We start from the raw sequence: 22,234 nt of genomic DNA, 5'->3' as shown, positions 1-22,234 counted from the left end.
CCCTAACATGGTGTCTGCATTAAAGCCACACTGGGCTCCACCATGAATTAGGAAAAGGTGTTTTCTTCCATTCCTTCACTTCTTAGGAGCCTCTTCCTGCCTTCTCTATGTGATTAATGCAAGATGCTGCCTCATGCATGCCATTCTCAGCAGATTTCCTCTTCTCTGTTCCCTTAGCGATTGACTGGGGCTTTACCATATGATGCCTTATACTAGAGTAAGTCGTAAACACATCTGTTCCTGCCTTGATTAGAAACTCTATGACATTGGAGATCATGGCGTGTTTATATGCCCCACTTTTCGGTAGTTATCTGATGGACCTTTGATGTTGATTTGGTTGTCTCCGAAGGAGCAGACATCTGAAAATTAAACGTATTCAGCGTTCCAAATGAAGGAATCTGAAATTAGAAATATTGATATCCAGCAAGTCACACACTCTTCTCAATACCAGAGGAGACAGCGGTGATCCAGAACCTGGCCTGTGATGTGGCCACGTTGGCACGACCCCGTATCTTTTTGAGCCTCAGTTTCCACTTAAATAAAAAAAGGGGTGAAAATGCCTCCTTGCCTTACTCCTTAGGGTTTTTATGAGGATGAAATGGTTTGGGACATCTGAAAATGTGTTGGGAATCACAAGGTTGCTTCAAATGTAAAATTGCGTTGTCTTCTTTAAGAAAATAGGCATTTAGATGAAAGCTGTGCTGTTTAGGTATCGTGTTCCTATAGTATTCCACTTCTGATTTAAATTGAAATGTGTACCTGAATGTGCTTTGTGAATAGTGTTAAGGGGATCATCTGACTTTTGCATCGTAATATCTAAAGCCCGTGTATAGCCAATTACGTTGACCTTGGGAGATTTTGAAACAGGACCTATTGGTTCTGTCGGAGAGAACCAGTTTGCCTTTTCCGTAATTCTCACGTAACCCAAATTTCGTCTTTATTTATTTTTTCTTTCACAGGCTTCCATCTGTATCACAAATTACCCACCATAGTGCCTGAGAGCTGCCTTCTCATCATGGTTGGACTTCTGCTGGGTGGAATTATTTTCGGAGTGGATGAGAAATCCCCCCCGGCCATGAAGACGGATGTGTTTTTCCTGTACCTCCTCCCCCCCATCGTGCTGGACGCGGGCTATTTCATGCCCACCCGCCCGTTCTTTGAGAACATCGGCACCATCTTCTGGTACGCCGTGGTCGGGACGCTTTGGAATTCCATTGGCATCGGGGTGTCTCTGTTTGGGATCTGCCAGATCGAAGCCTTCGGCCTGAGTGACATCACTTTGCTCCAGAATCTGCTCTTCGGCAGCCTAATCTCGGCTGTGGACCCCGTGGCCGTGCTCGCTGTCTTCGAGAATATCCACGTCAACGAGCAGCTCTACATCCTGGTCTTTGGGGAGTCCCTGCTGAACGACGCCGTGACAGTGGTGAGTGACGGTTCACACGACATCGCTCCGCCGGGCCGGGGCCGCCACCCACCGGCCGCCGAGGGGAGACCCTGTCTGCAGATCAGGCAGCTGAGCGGTCCCCGGCCCTGTGCTGGGAAGGGCCCCTCACTTGGTTCAAGGCTCTGTTCTCGCTGTCTTAAAATTCTCAGTCAATTTATTATTTGTTATTTATCTGTGATTCTGCAAAGGGCCCCTCACTTCATTTTGCCTGGATCCTGCCAGCTACGTGGCTGGTCCCTGCTTGTACAGCTTTGCTGCTGCCAGAGAAGCATCACAGTGACTGTGACCTGTGTACCCCTGGGGGTTTCTCACTGTGACGGCTTCAACAGTGATGGTTTTTGATCCGAATTCAAAGGACTCAAGGTCCCAGCGTTCTTTGTGGGAAGTGCTGCCCTCAGGGTGTGGCGTGTATAGTACAGGTGAAAGGATCACGCCCACTGAGTGCTGTTCTCCCTCTGGGAGGGTGTATTTTTTATTTCCAGATCGGAGGCAGATTTTTCGTCACACAACTCACTTCCTCTTCTTGCTCAGCCAGCAGACTCTGGGTCCTCACCATTTCCCCATAAATGGGTATTTATTCAGAAAATGCAAATTATTTTTAATTCTCACTAATTGCCGCATAATTAGAGTCAGAGGCTGTCATGAGCTTAACATTAGGAGGATTGAACTGCTTCCTGAGCTCAGGGGAGAAGCCTCTCCCCGCACCCACATGGCTGTCCAGACCTTCTCCACCAGCCAAGGACACTCAGGTGACCTTGGGCTGGTTAACCAGTCGGCGGGCACTGGTGTTGCTGTTTTTAGGTTAGCCGGAATTCTGTAGTAGTGATGGTGATAGGAATGGTAGCGAATGCATACCTTGTGCTCGGAGTTTCATAACAACCTATGAAATAGGTATTCTTCCCATTTTGCAAATAAGAAAATTGAAGGAAATGTGAAGTAAAGTGTATTTAAGTAACTTAAGTAATTTATATTATCCCCTCTGTTAGTTAGTTCCTATTATTAAAATGGTATTCCTGATTCATTTAAAAGTTAACATAGATTTCAAGAAAAAAAAGAGTCAATTCGCTTCAGTTTTAGTGTGTATGTGTTACTTAAAGAATGCCTGATGAGGGTCCTTCCTTCGAAGTTGGAGAGAGGATTCTTTTTGTAATTTGTCACTTTTTTTAATTTTCATTTTTGAAAAATTTATTTATTTGGCTGTGCCGTGTCTTAGTTGCGGCACGCAGGATCTTCGTTGCAGCCTGCGGGCTTCTCTCTGTTGTGGCTCGCAGGCTTCAGAGCGTGCGGGCTCAGTAGTTGTGGCCCGCGGGCTTAGTTGCCCCACAGCATGTGGGATCTTAATTCCCCCACCAGGGATCGAACGTACGTCCCCTGCACTGGAAGGTGGATTCTTAACCACTGGACCACCAGGGCAAGTCCCCGAGAAGGTTCTTTGAATGATGTCTTTTCCAGTATGTGTAATGTCCTGTGTGTAGGTCATGGGGCATCTCATCCTCATCCAAAGATAGATTACTGTGATCAGCTTCAGAAACAAGCTTAGAATATCCTTTTAATAATTCAGTTAAACGTTACAATAATGTGACACACAAAAAACGAGTTAACGTAGAAACCAACATTATTCTCTGTTAGCCTGTATTCAGACCCCTGACCTGAATAAAATATCACCTTTAAGGATGTTCGTTAACTCCATGTGGATATTATTACATAAAAATAATTTACTGATAAGGAAATGCCATTTTTTAGTATAGCTAAGAGCTATTTTGAGACAGTGCAGTTACCTCACTCAAGTAACAAAATCCACTTCATTTATTCCATTATTCATTAACGGTACTTAGTCATTAACTCACCAGTATTAAATTTTAACTGGGAAACTGCCATAACAATGAAGATGTTTTATAAACTCATTCTCTTTTCCGGAGGCATGAAGTTTTCCATTGTGACTAATGTTTGATATGTACATTTTTACCTTGGTTCTAGGGAGACTGTGGGAATTTCAATGTGGGAATCTTGGGTCTATTTAGGGTATAGGAAACATTACAAAGAAATAATAGCACCCTGCTGCATTCCTCCTAGGGCAAGGTAGCAACATCAGGTCAGTTTCAGAAGGACCTGCTGTGTGTTTGCACTGCTTTCCCTTCTCTTCTGAGATTTCTCATTCAGTCGCCTCGGTGGTCCATTCTTTGAGCGTGTCAAGAATCAGATCTCAGCAAACGATCTGGCTAAACTACCCTTTAAAGCGTGCCTTCCAGAGGCACATCCTGTGCTTCCTGTCCAGAGGCTCGAAGCCATCAGATGTGGTTTTACGGTCGAGATGGAGGGCTGACCCAGAGAGGGCAGTGAGCCAGGTTGAGGGCCAGCCATTCCACGGCAGGAAATGGGCCAAGGACGGAGAAAGGGCATGGCTGCTCTTCAGATGCGGAGCCCTTGTTTCCAGGCCAAAGCCTGTGAGTCAGAAGGACTCTAGTGGTTTCAAATGAAAGAGGCTTCGTGGGTAGGTTCTTTACCCTGGGCCAAAAGCCGTGTGGACCCTTAAAGCCACCTCCCACAGGTATCAGGGCATGCTCGGGGGGTTTGCCCACCTGACACTGAAGAATAACCCACCAGATGTTTCCTTCACCAGACTGGCTGGATAGTGGGCTGAACTGCCCAGGTGTTAGGGACAATTAGAAAATGGTATAAAAAATTATAATTTTTGTCTCCTAGTCAGGTGTTCTCAAAGAATAGAGGTAGAGATGTTTTACAGAAGATTCTTTGATTCATTCATCTAGTCTTATCTCTAGGAGGGTTTAAGGAACTCATGGGTTAGGGAAAGGTATGAAAAACATAGACCCTGCTGCATACATGGAGAAGGCTGAGTTACTAAATGCTGCAACTAGAAGGGTAGAGATTAAACAGAGAGAAGTCAGGTTAAAAACATAGGCTGGGGCTTCCCTGGTGGCACAGTGGTTGGGAGTCCGCCTGCCGATGCAGGGGACACGGGTTCGTGCCCCGGTCCGGGAGGATCCCACATGCCGCGGAGCGGCTGGGCCCGTGAGCCATGGCCGCTGAGCCTGCGCGTCCGGAGCCTGTGCTCCGCAACGGGAGAGGCCACAACAGTGAGAGGCCCGCGTACCGCAAAAAAACAAACAAACAAACAAAAAACATAGGCTGGAGGATGAGCAGAATTGTAGGTCAGGCAATTAACTGGGAAGTTCAATAGTGAGCTTAGAAGATTTGAAAGGGAGAAAATCTGCCATAAAAATGTCTCAAAGCAAAGGAAAATTGATAATATATAATATAAATTGAAGTCAAACTCTTTGTTCTGTGGTCTGGGGCTAGATTGGAATTAACTGGAGAAATGACAGTCAAAAAAGAAAAAGCTAAGATTTTTAAATGGGATTTTTGTGCTTTCCCTTATAGGAAATATTTTAAGAAAACCTTTCAAACTTTCCCCTGTTGGGTAAAGATTGTTCAGGTTCTCAGCTATCTGAGAAGTACTGCTGTTTCCATTGTGGTCCATGATCGAATGAGTTAGGCTTACATGGTAATTTCTAGAAGGTGTGAAGGCAACCACTGAATATTCTGACACATTTTCCAAGAACACTTAAAGAGTTTCCTCAGTCTACCCTAACTAGAGTTGGTTAAGGAGAGCTGGCTCTTAAGTCATAAGCTAGGGATACACACTAATGGCCCAGACATTATGTGCCGTGCAGTGGAATTTAACTCAGGAAGCTGGAGGGTAAAGAGGGACCACTTGGTACTTAATTTGGCTTTTGCAAATAGCAGAACAGATTTAAAATTACTTATGCAGAAATGATTATCCTTTGTGTTTCATATCAGGAAAAGTGACCTGAAAACTTTTTCTGGAACAGAGCTATGCTGAACAAAAACCCTGTATTGTTTGCATCCTTGCAGTACATGATTTCACTGCACTGTTGCACATTTTAAATCAAAGTTCAAAACAGATCATATCTAATTTTAATATACACAAGTATTTTTTAAAAAAATAATAATGAATAGAAACACTTGAAAGTACTCAGCTGTCACATTAGCCTGTTATATTGATGGAATCCAGCAAACAGTCACCCCTGGCTTTTCGGTTTGCTAAAGATACAGTTGTCACGTTGAGGTCAACTTTGCACAGACCAACTAGAGACATAATTGTAGCCACATACATAATACATATACATATACTACATATAAATTATAACTTCAAAAGCACCTTTCTATATAGATTCCTTTGTGGTAAAATTAAAGGATGTAACTGGCATGAACTAACTGTGGGGTTATGGCTGGTTGTAACTAAAAGAATTTTATCTTGTGCCCATCCCTAGGTATCAGGTTCAGTGTACAACGGGTGGGAGGTTATGGAAAGCTTTCTGGTTGTCAAGGTAACGTCTCTACCTAAGCTAGTTTCTCGTAAGGTGGCCCCAGCATCCGAGGAAGTGGAATGATGAAACTGGAGCTTCTGACAATGCACTGAAAGTGAAAAGCCAGTGACTCAGCTTTCCTCTTTGCAAAGCCTAAAGGGATATTAAACACAGAATGTACATTGGAGAGACGCCATGGCTGGGGCTGCCTGGAAAACAGCTTGGGAAAGATGACGGTGTATTCCCGTTGTTCCTTTGGAATGAGTGCCTGAGCCTCCTTTGGGGGCCTCGTCAGTGTCTAGATGGGGTAGGGAGGGGAGCTGAGACAGAAAGAGGAGAAGACGTGGGTTCTGTGCACAGGGAATTTCTAATTCCTCGGAGGAAATGAGGTTGGCATTCAAGAGGCAACAGCAGCGACACAGGATGGCGCGTCCCCAAATGCCGGATGGTTTGGGGCATCATCTGTGTTGCAGGAGGGGCAGAGGGAAGGACAACTCAGGCGCCGTAGGGATCCAGGAAGGCCGGAGAGGAACAGCGACTTGAGCGGCGCCATGGAAGACAGATAGAGTTTCCCTCGGTTTAGGGGCTGGGTTTCTATCAAGAGAAGCCGGGGACAGGGCTGAATACATACGGTGTGCTTTGTAGAGCCGTGGTGAGACCCTGTCCTAGACCGCAGGGTGTCACAAAGCATTAAAAAAATGCATCAGGTGTACTGAGCCTTCTTCCCTAAGTCAGGCAGCCAACGATTTTCAACTTGGGAGTGAGGAATGGAATAAAGGAAAGTGAGTCTTGTAGTAGCTGCAGGGGGCACTCAACTGGTGCGGGCGGGAGGCAGGCAAGTGGAAACCGGGGGTCGGAACCCAGAGCCCGAGTCGCCCGGGGAGGCTATCTGTGCAGGGCTGGAGGCTGGAAAATCTGTCCCTCTCCCTGGGCAGCAGGTGACGGGTGACCGTCACCTTTTGGCCTGGGCTCTTTAGAGGCAAGGGGTAAATATAGAACATGTCCGATCCGCTCTCAGGAAGTGATCATGGCGTGTTGACGTGGATGAAATCTGACGTGTGCAGCAGTCTCTGGATGCGAGGAAGCAGCACGACCTGAAGCCAGTTCTTTTTTGGCAAATGATGACCCTTCAGGATATTTAAGTCCTCAGGCTTGTGAGTTGCTTTTTTTCTTCTCTTAAACTGAAGTCATTTCTTGGAGGTCCAATACCAAATGCTCTCAACTGTTACACCAACAATCAAGAGAAGGGAAAAGCCCGCTGCTTTCTAAGTAATAATCCACTGTTGTTTTTTTTTTTGTTTTTTGTCAAAACCAACAGACATTTATCGTCATCTACTAGGCAACATGGAAGAAGTAAATCATAGTAAGGCGAAATCCTTAATTACAAGGAGTTTATGATCCAGTAGAAAAGAGGAAAAAGTTCCCCGAAACCTGTAATGTGTAGGCTATAGAGGACTGTTAGTGAAGTAGAAAAGGATGAAATGGCTTTTGCCGGGACACACTCTGGTTAGCAGAGTGTCTGATTCATTCTCATGGTTAAAATTGAAGAACTGACCCAGACGTAGGAGACCTGGATCCTGGTATCGCCTCTGACGTTTTCTGTGCCCGTGGACGGATGGGTTTAATTTTGAGTTTCTCAGAATCCCAAGGAGGGTGTAGCACGGCCTGTACTCCAAAGGTGTTCATCCCAGTGTCCCATTAGCCGGCTTCCCTGGAGATTCCCTCTGCAAATATCACAAGAAGCAGGGCATGTGCCTGACTGTATTTCACTTGCTGGCTTCGTGAAAAAATTACTCCGGAGGAAGGCATCACTTCCCATGCCATTTGCTCAGTGGTCCTTGGAAACATGTTTGAAAGCATCCTGCCCGGCAGGTGTGAATGCCTGACATTTTTGAAGACTTAATTAAACTATGTAAAAGACTGTGTAAATTTTTCAGAAACCAAGCAACAGTGTAGTCTCATCATTTTAGAAGGACACATGTGCATGAAGTTATAGTAGATACACACACACACACACACAAACACACACACACACACACACACACACACACACACACACACACACACACACACACACACACTGGTTGCTGTCTCTTGGCTTGAAGAAAACCCCATCAGGTCTTGTGTTTCACCAGAGGTGCATGTGTGGGCGGGGCAAGGACCTCAGTGATCTGGGAGGAGGATGTCTTCAGGGAGGGGACCTGTATGGATGGGTGGGTCCCTTCCATGGTGCAACCCCACAACAGGGGCCTTGAAGTGTCCCTAAATTCACAGCCAGCACTGACAAGCTTTCTCTGTGACATACTCCTTCCCAAGCATCGGCAACGCAAGCAGGGTATGTTGAAGGGCAACCAAGCCGTTTAAAATAATCCTTTAGGATCCGAAAAGTGATGTTTTAGCAGTAGGTCACGTAAATAACTTTGAAGTTTCCTCTCTCTCACGTCTAGAAATAGTTTTCTTGATGACACACTTTCATCAGTGCTTTTTGTTTGCAGCTATTAAATGCACTGTTAAAATGTGAGATAAAGACGGGCTTCCCTGGTGGCGCAGTGGTTGAGTCCGCCTGCCGATGCAGGGGACACGGGTTCATGCCCCAGTCCGGGAAGATCCCACATGCCGCGGAGCGGCTGGGCCCGTGAGCCATGGCCGCTGAGCCTGCGCATCCGGAGCCTGTGCTCCGCAACGGGAGAGGCCACAGCAGTGAGAGGCCCGCGTACCGCAAAAAAAAAAAAAAAAAAAAAAAAAAAAGAGATGCTCAGTCACTTCCACTGATCGTCCACTTTGGGGCACAGAAGACACGCCCTTGTTAGGAGGCAGGAAGATTTCTGGGGCTGTGAGGATGTCGGGGAAGTTGGGGGGTCCTGACGTGCCCTCTGCCTCTCCCACAGGTCTTGTACAACCTGTTCAAGTCCTTCTGTCAGATGAAGACCATCGAGACCATCGACGTGTTTGCCGGAATCGCCAACTTCTTCGTCGTGGGGATCGGCGGCGTGCTGATCGGCGTCTTCCTGGGCTTCATCGCGGCGTTTACCACTCGCTTCACACACAACATCCGCGTGATCGAACCGCTCTTCGTCTTCCTGTACAGCTACTTGTCCTACATCACAGCCGAGATGTTCCACCTGTCGGGCATCATGGCGTAAGTATCGAACTCCTTGTTAAAAGCACTTGGTGGCATTTCGTGGAATTCATGTATCCTAAGCTGCGATGTGAAAGTTGAATACGTTATGTAAAAGAGGAGATGTTCTTGAATTCTTTTAAGAAAAATTAAAAGTAGATTTTCGTTACTCTTTGTTTCAAAAAAATGAAAGTATGGATCAGCTAGATGTATCCTAAAGCGGAACTTCCCTGGCAGTCCAGTGGTTGAGACTCCGTGCTTCCACTGCAGGGGGCCCGGGTTCGATGCCTGGTCTGGGAACTAAGATCCCGCATGCGGCCAAAAAAAAAAAAAAAAGTGTAGGCAAGTGATCTGGTGCTAAAATGGAAGCCTTAAAAGTGACCTCTTGGATCTCATGAAATAAGACAATAAAGTGCTGGGGTGGATGGCCAGGCACCAAGAATTCTCTGAGTCTGATGCCCATTCAGTGTTGCTCAGGTCCACTAACTCCACCCAGGCTGTATCCCCCAAACTTCGTCTGGAATTCTGGAATTGCTTATGTCAGTTCCTTTGAACGATGTTATTAGTAGAGAACCTTCGCTCTGTATGATAGATTTGATGTGAGATCATAGCTTTACATCATTCAAAGCAAAATTCAGTGAATAAGGCACGCCGTCGTGTACTTTGAGTTCAGCTTCTTAAAGAAAGAGGTATGGTTATAAAGCAAGAAGTGGATAAAGCAAGAAATTATTTATTAACGACACAGTTGTGTATCGTTCACTAACTGATTTGGAAGGATGTTCTCAAAAGGTTGTACGAGTGGCCGGTAGCGTTTGGATCCAGTTTTAGCCGTTGGAGGGTCACTTTGAAGGAGGGTACTTGTTGGGTGTGGGTGTTTCTACAGCTTCCGAGAATAAGCCTGTCATATTATGGTCACACCTTGTATAGGGCCAGTGAGAAATGCTTACTAATGGAATGCCTTTCAAAGTTTTAATTTGGGGGAATTCCCTGGCAGTCCGGTGGCTAAGACTCCACACTTCCACTGTTGGGGGCCTGGGTTCGATCCCTGGTCAGGGAACTAAGATCCCTCAAGCCTTGTGGCCAAAAAAAAAAAAAAAAAAGTTTTAATTTTGACAAATATTTATTTACAGCTTAATACATGTTAAGCTCTCCTGCTGGGGCCTGCTTCGCTATTTAGAGTTTTGTGTTGTAAATGTAGGTCTAGTTCTTCCTGAAGTTTTCTCTTGCGCCCTGATTTAGGTGACGCTTTGATTAAGGATTGCTTTGCTTTTGCCCCGCACCACCACTTTCATAGCAGCAGCAGATGAGGTTTGTCTCCCTGCACGAGGAGAGTGGAACCCACTGTAGTGAAAGCCATGTGTTAGAAGGTTGTGTGGTTTTCTGTATCCCAGGGAACCTAAATAAAGCACTGTATTAATCCAGTCTGACCCAGTAATGAAACGTGCAGTGCCTTCCTGGTGGCTATTCATATCATTTTTGTATGACCTCCAGTTTCCTCACTGTTCTTTGACTGGTGTCATTGAAAGTGTCCGATCAGCTGGTGACAAGGTCTCTGCAAAGATTACAGGGCAGGGACTTTGTGTCTAGTTTCCCAGCAGTATTGTAGCAATGGTTGGTGTAAGAACCTTGAATATATTTCAACCGAGTGCATATGTAAAAGTTCTAGAACCCTCACAGAGTTATCTAAATATGCTTGTCCAGAGTGTGGGGAGGACAGGTGAAGTGTTGGATGGGGTTGGCGTGCTGGGATGTCTCTGCTTAGAAATGTCTGGGGGGGCCCAGAGTCCACAGAGCTCGTGATGCCTCACGTCCCCGACCTCCTGCAAAGACGGGATCAGGGCTTTCCTTGCTCTGGGAATTAGGACGTCAGGGAAAAATGGGGCCACGTATTCCTGGGAAACTGCACGGCTAGTTCTCTACTGTGGTTTGTTGGCAGATGAAAAACCTCACTTTTGTCCACAACTTCAAAGTAAACATTTACCGTACAGCTTAGTGCACAGAAAAGTCCCTTATTGCATTGACACGAATACTGCCATAGCACACAGTGAGTGCACTAAAATTATGTTAACAATTACATGAAATATTCCAGGAGATTTAAACACTTTTGCATTTTACCATGTACCCCTGTTAATGCTGTGAGAGCAAACGAAGGGACAGATTTGCGTCGAAGTGCGTTTGTTCTCAGAAGTCACACCCTTGTTTCCTAGGGTGGGGTGATTAGCGTGGTCTTCAAAACCTGACCGTGTGTGTTGTCTCTGTATGGGGTACATCACAGACATGCATGTCCGCCCTTTGGAAAGTGCACTGTGTGCGCTTCCACGCTGTATTCACTGTCCTTGCTGGAGGATGTCAGTCCCGGGCATCGGTGTCCTGATGTAATTAACATTGCACATCCACGGACACCTCTTTTATAGAACTCGTCATTCTTCCGCATTTAACTTGTACCGAGTGTAGAAATTCCTATCGTACTTCACGCTGATGGCATCTTCTTTTACCGTTTAAAAGCAGGTGTTAAGGTTAATGGGAGTGAAGGCACGTGACTTCTGAGCATGCTCAGAAGAGTCTCTTTTTGTTTGTTTGTTTGTTTTTGCAGTACGCGGGCCTCTCCCTGCTGTGGCCTCTCCCATTGCGGAGCACAGGCTCCGGACGCGCAGGCTCAGCGGCCATGGCTCACGGGCCCAGCCGCTCCGCGGCATGTGGGATCTTCCCGGACCGGGGCACGAACCCACATCCCCTGCATCGGCAGGCGAATGGAAGAGCCCCTTTTTGTTTAAGAGAAATGGGAGCCACAGGGAAAGGGAAGTCGGCAGAGGGGTCAGACAGCTGGGGAGCTGAGAGAAGGGTTGCAGCACGTCTCTCTGAATTTGTAAGAGTGTGGAGCGTGAAACCTGGTCCTCCCAGGGTTTGTCCTCCCCTCTCTCCCACTTCTCCATCCCTCTCGCCTTCTTCCTTCCTCTTCTTAATGCCTTTCCGATGCCCCTGTGCTTCAACTTTGTCCTGGGTGGACTCTTGGGCAGCCTGTCTTAGAATGAGATCATGTAATGAGCAGGTAGTTGATACAAAAGTCTGATGTAAAAGAAACATCTTTCTGTAGAGCAGAAGATGGGTCTGGGTTCAAAATGCAGTGTCTTGTTCTTGTGTGTGTGTGTGAAAGTTTACAGCAGCTTTATTCATAATCACCGAAACCTAGAAACAACTCAGATGTCTTTCATCTGGTGAATGAATAAATTAATTATGGTACATGTGTACAATGGAATCCCACTCAGCAATAAAAAGTAATGAACTATTAACATATGCAACAACATGGATAAATCTCAGATATATATTGCTCAGTGAGAGAACTCAGATTCCGAAGGATAAATTCAGTGTGATTCCAGTTATAAGATATTTTGAGAATGACAGAACTATAGAGACAAAACAGATAAGTGATTTCCAGAGGATGGACATGAAGAGAAGGGTTGACTAGGAGGGGGCAGAATGAGAGAATTTGTGGGAGTGATAAAACTGTTCTATATCTTGATTGTAGTGAAGGTTCTACAACTGTATGCATTTATCTCACTTCACAGAACTCTATACCAAAGAAAAGTGAATTTTACTCTATGTAAATTAAAAAAAATTTATTGGAGTATAGTTGCTTTACAGTGTTGTGTTAGTTGTAGGTAGGAAAGCACTGGGCAGGATTCCAGCATTTTGATTTCTTTGGAAAGATGTTGGAAGCAGTGTATCCTGGCATCCACAAAGCCTGCTGTCACTGCTGTTGGTTTTTTGTCATGAACTTGTGATCTGATATGATCTTCACTGACAACAAGTAAATTAATAGGAGGTGGAGTTCCACCTGTCTTCTCGTTCTTTGTCTTAGAAGCTGTTTGGAGAGCTGGCTTCTGGACAGTCTTAGGTTTTCTTTCCCCTTTGTGGCCTCTCCTAATAGTTCAATTCTTAATTTAACGTTAAGGAATTATTTGTGTCCACGTGTTCCTGTGTGTTCAGGAGAGTTTTAGCTTCAAACACTAGGGGGTAGATGAAAGTTCCTGTTTTATAATTTTCTAATATCTTTCTGCTCATTTCTATACTGGGATAAGTTGTTGTAGTAGGGAAAGTGTGTACGTGTGCATGTGTGTGTGTGCGTGTGCGTGCGTCAGAGTGCGTTTCCACAGCTCTAGAGCTAAAGTTAAGGGAAAGTCTCTAGTCTCTCAAACAAGACCCCTCACGCCTCAACAGCATTGGACCCTTCGAGTATCACAGCTCTATAGTTGGGGTTGAAGAGGGGACTCATAGCACTGATTTTAGAAATTTGTGTCTTGGCTCACGTGTTTTGAACTTTATGTTCAGAAAACTACGCAGGGATAAAACAAAAATGATTCCCATCATCCCCCTTACCCAAGGACACTAACAGACGCCTAAGGGATTCCTAAGTTCAGATCCACACCGACATGAACTGAGCTGGGACTCTGTTCCCTCTTGTGGGCATCAGGCACCTTTCTGGTCCTCACCTGGTACATTGCCCTGGGATCCAGGCATGGGATGCTGAAAACCCACCGTCCTGAAGAGGGAGATGCTTGGTCCCCACAGCAGCCGGCACCCTGCCGGGAAATACTGATTTCTCTTTGCTGTGCTCTACGAATTAAAAAAAAATGGCCACGTCCTCCTGATAGGACAGCAGGCACCCAATATTCTTTAGTTCTGTTTTCATGGGTTGATAATTCCTTAGTCTTTCTTCTCTAGAGGACACTTAAAATATTTTCGATTTGCTGTTTCAATTATTCTAGCAGCATTATTGCAAAGAAAGTAGGAAATGGTAATTACCAGTTCCATCTTATGAATGAGCAAAGTGACGCCCTGGTGGGCAAAAACCATGGCTGTAGGGTGAGGCCTGAGCCCTGGGCCTCCAGTTAACAGGCCCGTCCAGGATATGTCCCACTATCCACTCTAACAATAAAAACAAGCACCGGGCTATTGTAAATAGAACTGCAATGAACATTTTGGAACATGACTCTTTTTGAATTATGGTTTTCTCAGGGTATATGCCCAGTAGTGGGATTGCTGGGTCATATGGTAGTTCTATTTGTAGTTTTTTAAGGAACCTCCATACTGTTCCCATAGTGGCTGTACCAATTCACATTCCCACCAGCAGTGCAAGAGGGTTCCCTTTTCTCCACACCTTCTCCAGCATTTATTGTTTCTAGATTTTTTGATGATGGCCATTCTGACTGGTGTGAGATGATATCTCATTGTACTTTTGATTTGCATTTCTCTAATGATTAATGATGTTGAGCATCCTTTCATGTGTTTGTTGGCAGTCTGTATATCTTCTTCGGAAAAATGTCTATAATGGAATATTACTCAGCCATAAAAAGAAACGAAATTGAGCTATTTGTAATGAGGTGGATAGACCTAGAGTCTGCCATACAGAGTGAAGTAAGTCAGAAAGAGAAAAACAAATACTGTATGCTAACACATATATATGTAATCTAAAAAACAAAAAGGTTCTGATGAGCCTAGGGGCAGGATAGGAATAAAGACACAGACGTAGAGAATGGACTTGAGGACATGGGAAGGGGGAGGGTAAGCTGTGACAAAGTGATAGAGTGGCATGGACATATATACACTACCAAACGTAAAATAGATAGCTAGTGGGAAGCAGCCGCATAGCACAGGGAGATCAGCTCGGTGGTTTGTGACCACCTAGAGGGGTGGGATAGGGAGGGTGGGAGGGAGGGAGATGCAAGAGGGAAGAGATATGGGAACATATATATATGTATAACTGATTCACTTTGTTATAAAGCAGAAACTGGCACACCATTGTAAAGCAATTATACTCCAATAAAGATGTAAAAAAAAATAAAAAAAATAAAGACAAGCACCTTTCAATGACATTTTAAAAATGAGACTTTCACAGGAATTTCCAGAACGCCGGGCTCAGGGATAAAGGAGCAGGGCTGCGCTCTCTGTTCGGAAGCGGTCACTGCTGAGGCTGTGAAGATCATGTCCCCTTTCTTTCCTGTCTTCCTGTGTAGGAATTGGTGATTGTCATCTGTTGAAAACTTTGAGAACAATAAGAAAGCATGCTTTTGCTGGCCATCTTGTAGCTTCTTCTTCTGGTTGCTCCTGGTTTGCCCACCAGGTGTAGCAGTTAGAAGACCATCTCTTCAAGATACAGTCGTACAAAACCAGAGCCCTACAGGCCACGATGACTAGTTCACGTTTACCCGTCTTCTCAAAATATGGGGGGAAAGAAAAGAGCACGTGACATTTCAAGACATTCATAAAACATGATCCAAAGCATGTTTGATCATTTGTTTATTTTGAGCGTAAGACAGGTGTCTTTTATTAATTTTCCCTAGGCTTTTCTCATGTTTACTGGGTGTTTTGCTCCGTGTGAGAAGGTGACCTGGAACTTTAACAAAGCAATCTGGATAACACAACCTGGATAAATGCTAGTCTGCACACAAGTCATCAGTCATCACCTAGTCTCTGGCCTGGCCTCCATGTAAATCGAATTAGTCTTAAAGCCTGAAAAAAACAGAGAGAGAGCAGGCCACATCATCTTATTTCTAGTTGGAGCTTTAAACTTCAAATTCACCCCTAACCTAACACCCACATCTTCCCCTGAAACAAAAAAAAATTTTCTTTTAGAAGAAATGGCTATTAAAGACTGAGTCAGTTGCATAAGAGTTGGCTTAATCCTGCAACCTGCGTGCAGAGTAGCTGTTGGCTTCACTGCAGGCCAGCTGGGGCTCTTGGAGCAGGACAGGTAGAGACGATGCTTTAGGCCAGGGCTAAGTCCAGGTGCTGGGGGGTGGCTGTGCATGCCTGCACATCACGTAGAACAGCAGGGAGGTAGAGTTTGGAGGGAAAGGAGAGAGGGGACCATAACGCAGGCTTCCATCTATGGCTCTGGGTCTCGTGCTCTGTTCACCGTCTCTTTGTACCTTATATTGTCTTGACAAATAAAAGCTTTGTTTTTGATGATGCTGTATGCCTTCCCCGATGGCTCTCACTGGTCAGAACTGACCTCTTTAAAATCTTATATGGGGACTTCCCCGGTGATCCGGTGGTTAAGACTCTGCACTTCCACTGCAGGGGGCCCAGGTTCGATCCCTGGTCGGGGAACTAAGATCCTGCACCCCGCGTGCTGTGTGGTGCAGCAAAACAACAAAAACAAAAAGAATGAGTTTTTACAGTGACCAATTCAGTTCTTTTTAAGTTAAATCAAATTGTAAAATAACAAACCTATAAAAGTGGAAGAACAGTATGTATTTCAAAACTGCCAAAATAAAATATTTAAAAAAACCCTTATATGACCACCTCAAACACTAAATGGCACGGGGGCAGTGGGTAAGGGAGGAAGATAGTAAACTGAGGCAGGAAATTAGTTAAACAATAGAAAAAAGACAAATCGTATCTCCCTTAATTTTCTGGACACATTCAGGAAAAAAGTGAAAAAGAAACAAACAAAACTGTAGTATATTTTTAATGGTGACTCACCTATCTTTTGTTTTCTTTTGTATAATTTTGCCTCACCTGCAGGGCAAAACTAGAAAAGTCAGGAAGGAATTTGAAATTATAACCCTTTTTTTTCCCCTAGCTTTATTGAGATGTGATTGACACACCTCATTGTGTAAGTTTAAGGTGTAAAAACGTGATGATTAGATAATATATGTATATTGCAAAAGGATCACCGCCATAAAGTTAGCTGACACGTTCATCACCTCACGTAGCTACCCTTCTTTGTGTGTGTGTGGTGAGAACTTTCACATACACAATACAGTATTGTTAACTGCCTGTACTATCGAATGTACCATCACATCCAGGATTTTCCAGTCACCATGCTGCCCCTTAGATCCCAGAACTTATTCATCTTATAATTGGAAGTTTGTAGCCTGTGACCACTGTTACCTGTTTTCTGTACAACCCCTGCAAGCCCCTGGCAACCACCAGTTGACTCTCTGTTTCTGTGACTTTGCTTTTTTTAGATACCAGATACGTGAGATCACACAGTATTTACCCAGATTAGTGTAAATGATTCGGGAACTTATTTTCATTTATTTTGATGGTTTAAACTTTTAATGAAATAGATTCAGCTGGTAAACTCCAGTATTTGCTTGGTTTTTTGAAGGAGGAACAAAACCGGTGGACGGCCACTTTTTTTGTTTTCCTGAGTGTAGTCCACTCTTGTGGTCATGTGCTACATGTGGCTTTTGAGCGCTTAAAGTGTGGCCAGTCTAACTTGAGGTGTGTTCTAAGTGTAAAATAGACATCAGATTTTTAAGATTTAGTAGGAAGAGATTGTAGAATATCTCATTAATGTTTTTTATATGGCTTGCATGTTGAGATGACAGTGTATTAGATCTGTTGCATTAAGTAAACATATTATGAAAGTTGCCTTCACCAGCATCTTTTTACATTTTTTAACCATGACTATTAGGAACTTGAAGATTATATATATGACTTGTATCGTACCTCTGTTAGCTTTGCTCCGTAGAGCTCACCATTCGTTTTTGCTGTTTGATTCTGCCATCACTTTGCTTTTCTGACTGTTTCTTGACTGGTCTTTGTCTTTATCTGAAAATGATTATATTACTGCTATATCTGAAAATGATTATATATAATATATTATATTATATCCTGTGTTTCAAGTATACTGTAGAAAGTGATTTGATGATCAAGTCATCACTACATTGCTCTTGGTCTAGAGCTTACAATTTAAAGTGGCATGTTCGTCTTTCAGACTCTGAAGGCTAAGCAATAATAAGGCTAAAGTTATTTTCTAGTTATATGTAGGCCAAGGTGAAAAATAGGATTATAAACAGAAATGTAAATACGGTATAATTTCCAAGAATAATTCCCTTTTCTGGTTTTTTTTTTTTTTTTTTTTTTTTTGCGGTACGTGGGCCTCTCACTGTGGCCTCTCCCATTGCGGAGCACAGGCTCTGGACGCGCAGGCTCAGCGGCCATGGCTCACGGGCCCCGCCGCCCAGCCGCTCCGCGGCATGTGGGATCCTCCCAGACCGGGGCACGAACCCACGTCCCCTGCACTGGCAGGCGGACTCTCAACCACTGCGCCACCAGGGAAGCCCCAGCTGGAAAACTTTAATTCCATCATCAAGGTCTTGGTCCAGTCTTCCTGCCTCTCATGCCTTTGTCAACAGTCCCCAACTAGAGTCAGTGGATGCCGCGGGTCCCTTGATGCCTTGTGTTTCATCACACTTTTGACCCTGAGCTGTGATCTCTTATGTGTTCTTTCCACAAAACCATGCTTGCTTTAGGAGGCAGGAAACGAGCTACAAACAGTAGTTGAATTGAAAGCATCTAAAGTAGAAAAAAACACGAGATGTGGAAAATCCATGAAATGGGTAAGACTGCATGAATAATCAAGCATCTGTACTTATTTGAATTTATTTCATTTTGGTATTTTAAGAGAGGTTGTTCAGTTTTGGTGGTTGGATATTTCTTTGAAAAAGAATTTATAAAAAAATTTTCTCATATGTCAAACTCACTTTCTCTTGGTTGTCAGGTTTCCTGGAAGAGGCAACCCATTGTATAGTAAATTCGTGCCCTGGAATAATTAATTTACCTCACATGAGTGAGTACTTTATTCTGAGAACATACAGTGTACCCTGAGTCACCACAGACCTGGCTTTAATCAATACAGAGAAAGCTTTTTAATTGTTCTTCATCTTTGCTAATGCTTGGCACTGATTGGTAGAGTATGCTTTTATGTTTGGCAAAGTCTTTATGGGGAATGTGCAACTGTTATTTGGACTGTATTTTCCTGCAACTGAATCCATACTTTTTAAGATCACGCACAGGCATGGAGTAGGCATGAAAGAATTTTGCAACATACTTTCTGTCGGCTCAGTTCTAATTCTTCACAGTTCAGATTACAGAACAGGTCTAACGTGGGAATCGAAATTAGAGAATTGACCACTCTTCAAAAAAATTAAAGTACTAGTATTTATAAACGGAATGAACCGAGTCGTGGCTACACCATAGGTAAGGGAACACAGACAAGGTATGTGTATGTTTTATCTTCACAACCAGAACTCTGCCTTCACTGCCCGCCATCTTTATGGGTGCCGTTCCCTTTGGTTCTACAGATGCCGACTGCCTAGTGAAGGGCTGTGGATCTCCGTTAAGCTAGACTCAGCCAGCATCAGGCGAACATACGCTTGGTACCGCTGCATGCAGGGAGCCATGCTACCTGTGGAAGAAGGGTAGCCCCTGCTCTCTCAGAGTGTGGGTTCTGGTGGAGAGGAAGTGAACATCATAGACGTGAACATCGATTCATTGGCTGCCGGGGTGGAGTCGTGGAGTACTATAGAAAAAAGTGTTAGTTGGAATTTTCTGTTCAGAAGATAGTCCAGTGACATATTATCTGCATAGAAAGTCTGTTTCCCCCCGGAAGACCGTTGAGACAGTATTAGCTGGCCTGACTTTTTGTATGCTGCATTGAGAGTGATACAGTGATGAAGAAAACCTCAATTGCCGGTGAATGTAAAAACCGCTAATTATAGTGCTTTAGCTTCTCTGTCTCTAAATTGGTGATAATCACCCTACATTTATGTTAAACCACCATGTGAGGCAAGATAATAACAAAGCAGAGGGCCCCAGTGCATTCTATATGAACCTTACCTCCACGTGGGCCCACGGAATGGAACCTAACACCTGTCCAAACATAGACCTTTTCTGGGAGGTTATACGGGCCAGGTGCTGCGATGGATTTTGAAAACCAAACGAAAAACCACTGCGGGAAACAAATTGACTCCAAGCTCTAGGTCTTTCCCCTCCAGATCTGTCCTCCACATGTCCTTCAGAGTTCTCTTTCTAGAATGCAAATCTGTCCACGACACACCACCGTTCCGATGAGTAATCCATCCCTAGATCCATGTCATCATCGATTCAAAACACATTAATGAGGTGCCAGGCACTGTCATAAGCACTGATGACACTTTTCCCCCCATGAAGCTTCCAGTTGGTTTGGGGAGATAAACATTAATTACTTGGTGGAAGATATAATCTCTCATTTTCCCCACCAGCCTATACAATCGACTCCTAAGCATAACACGTAAGAGTTATGTCACATGTCATTACCTGGCCCCTAACTTCCGTGTCCTCACCTGTTAACCTTCTCCTCCTCTCTCCCCCCTGCAGCAGAGTCAGTTCTTCAGGTCCCTGAATATACCAACCTGTTCATGGTTCTGAATGTGCCCTCTTCTTTTTCTGGATCATTTACCTCTTCTTCCTGCTCAGGGAGCTCTCACTTACCCATGAAGATTCTGCTCAAATGTCCCCTCTTTTGTGGCAGGAGCAATGACTTCCTTTCCTATGCTCCCAAAGCATCCTTCCCCTTCTCCGTTTCTGGCGCTTGCCATGCTGTGTTACAATTACCTTTCCATGACTCTTTCTCCTCTTAGACCACAAACTCTTGGGAGTAGAAGTTGCCTCTTATTTGCTTCCGTCTTCCTAGATCCCAGCCCAGAACTTGACCCAGAGTAGATGCTAAGAAGATATTGGTTGATGTCCAGTTGTTATTCCTGATCACATGAACTAAATTGGAAGATTAGGACAGAGAGACCTACATGGAAAGCGGGGAGAAAGATGATTCAATGACATGAACTGATACAAGTAAGGTCAGACTGGGAATACTGAAGGCCAGTCGTTTTATGTTTGAAGGAGCTCTAGGGTTAAGAAATTCATCTAGAGTTTTCTAAAATGTCACGAGTTATTTTGGTTATAATTTTGGTGTGGTTAGTATCACGCTGATGTTCAGAATGAGGGAGAGAGGCTGTGGGCTTCAGGTGTGAAAGTTTCATGAGTTCTCTTTGGTGGAGAAAGACATCTTCCCTCTCTGTACGTGCTTCAGTGCTACTGGGATTTGCTATGACGTGACCTCCTACCCAAGGCACTCCTGGCCACGAGCTCCAGACCCAGTAAGGCTCCAGTCTGCACCATTCCCCAGCTCTAGAAGCGTCTCATAATTCTTTTAGAAAAATGAAGGAGAGTCAAACTTATGGTGATGGTTAATACTATCAGCTATAGGTGATGATCCAGGAGAGGGGCAGTCTGTCTTCCAGGGAGACTGTAGTATTGTGTGTACCTCCCTAATTGAAGGGAGACTGACTCATTTGTAGTTTTGTGTACATAGGATGTTACTGAAGGTGAGGTGCTTTGATGGAGGTTAGAGCATCCTACAGCAGAAAAGACCCCTCTTTGCAATGAAACACCTCCTGGCATCTGCTTGAGAGGCTGTGTGCACTGAACTGTACCTGACGGACCAGAACGCGACCTTTGGAACATTCGTCCCCAGCCTGTACTGTGCATCCACGTCATAGACACCCGCATTTCCTGAACAGGGCATTGCCGGGCTCTGGGGCCTCTGGTACCTGCTGAGGGTGTTTTTCCCCCGGAGGATCGCACCTGTGCTGTTCAGAGGTGGTGTTGAGTTACAGGGAGGTGTCTGGCAGACAGGAGTATCACTCTGGTGTCATGTTAAGGATACAAAGCAATGGAAAATGATCCCGTGAACAGTCATGTATAATTCATGTATTTTTTTATTCCTACATCAAAGCTATAGTTTTCAATAATTTCTGAATAGAAATTTTTGTTTAATCTCTCATTTAATGGGCTGAAGATTACGTTTTGCCTGTATGGTTTATCTTTCCCATTGAACGATGTGAACGTGATCTCAGGGGGAAATAATTAGCACATACGCAAAAGCAAGTTTCTTTAGCCCTTTAACGGTCGCTTTTTGAATGATAAACAAAAAATCCAAATCCAAGAGGGACAGAGGGAAATAGAGGTGGTATGAGAAATGTAGGGGTTTCAACTCTATAGCTGATGCTTTATTGTTAAAAGTAAACGTGGTTGGAAGAAGCTGGGTGGTACGTACTTTGGTGTTTGTCATTCTCCATATTTGTCCTTAAGTTTAAATGCCTAATAGTCAAATCATTTTAGAACATCTTTTGCATGGGATAAGAGAGTTCAAGAAAGAATGATGGCCCTCATTGGTTCTGTTACAGACTTTCAACTTGGCAACATTTAAGAAAGGTTCATTAGTGTGTGCTGCTGTGTATGTGTCTTTTCTTCATAAAACATAGTATGATTCAGATTCTTCTGGCTTTTGCCCTCATTACTTAGTATTGGGCAACTTTTACTTTTTAAAGTCTGATTAAAAAAGAATTGAGCCAAAATATGCAAGATGAAAATGTTCAGAAATGCCGTTAACGAGTGGTTTGTATTCAGGTGGTGGCTGGCAGTGATGCCACCTGCCACTCTGGTCCACAGTGTCTACTGCCCGCTGTACTGGGGGAGGGTCCAGGCTTT

The 22,234-nt window shown here is 44.3% G+C and overlaps 1 protein-coding gene across 1 annotated transcript in view; it reads left to right on the top strand.

The window, feature by feature from the left end:
* Window positions 1–22,234, top strand: part of SLC9A2 (solute carrier family 9 member A2) — an 87,295-nt gene that overhangs the window by 32,678 nt on the left and 32,383 nt on the right. The window contains exons 2-3 of the mRNA XM_030838694.2: window positions 960–1,423; window positions 8,682–8,932. Of these exons, the coding sequence (XP_030694554.1) occupies window positions 960–1,423; window positions 8,682–8,932 (715 nt within the window). The remainder of the gene's footprint in view (window positions 1–959; window positions 1,424–8,681; window positions 8,933–22,234) is intronic.

This window comes from Globicephala melas, chromosome 12 (assembly GCF_963455315.2).
Source record: "Globicephala melas chromosome 12, mGloMel1.2, whole genome shotgun sequence".
Taxonomy (NCBI): Eukaryota; Metazoa; Chordata; class Mammalia; order Artiodactyla; family Delphinidae; genus Globicephala; species Globicephala melas.
The sequence above is the reverse complement of the archived record's forward strand: the minus strand, read 5'-3'. Positions and strand labels throughout refer to the sequence as shown.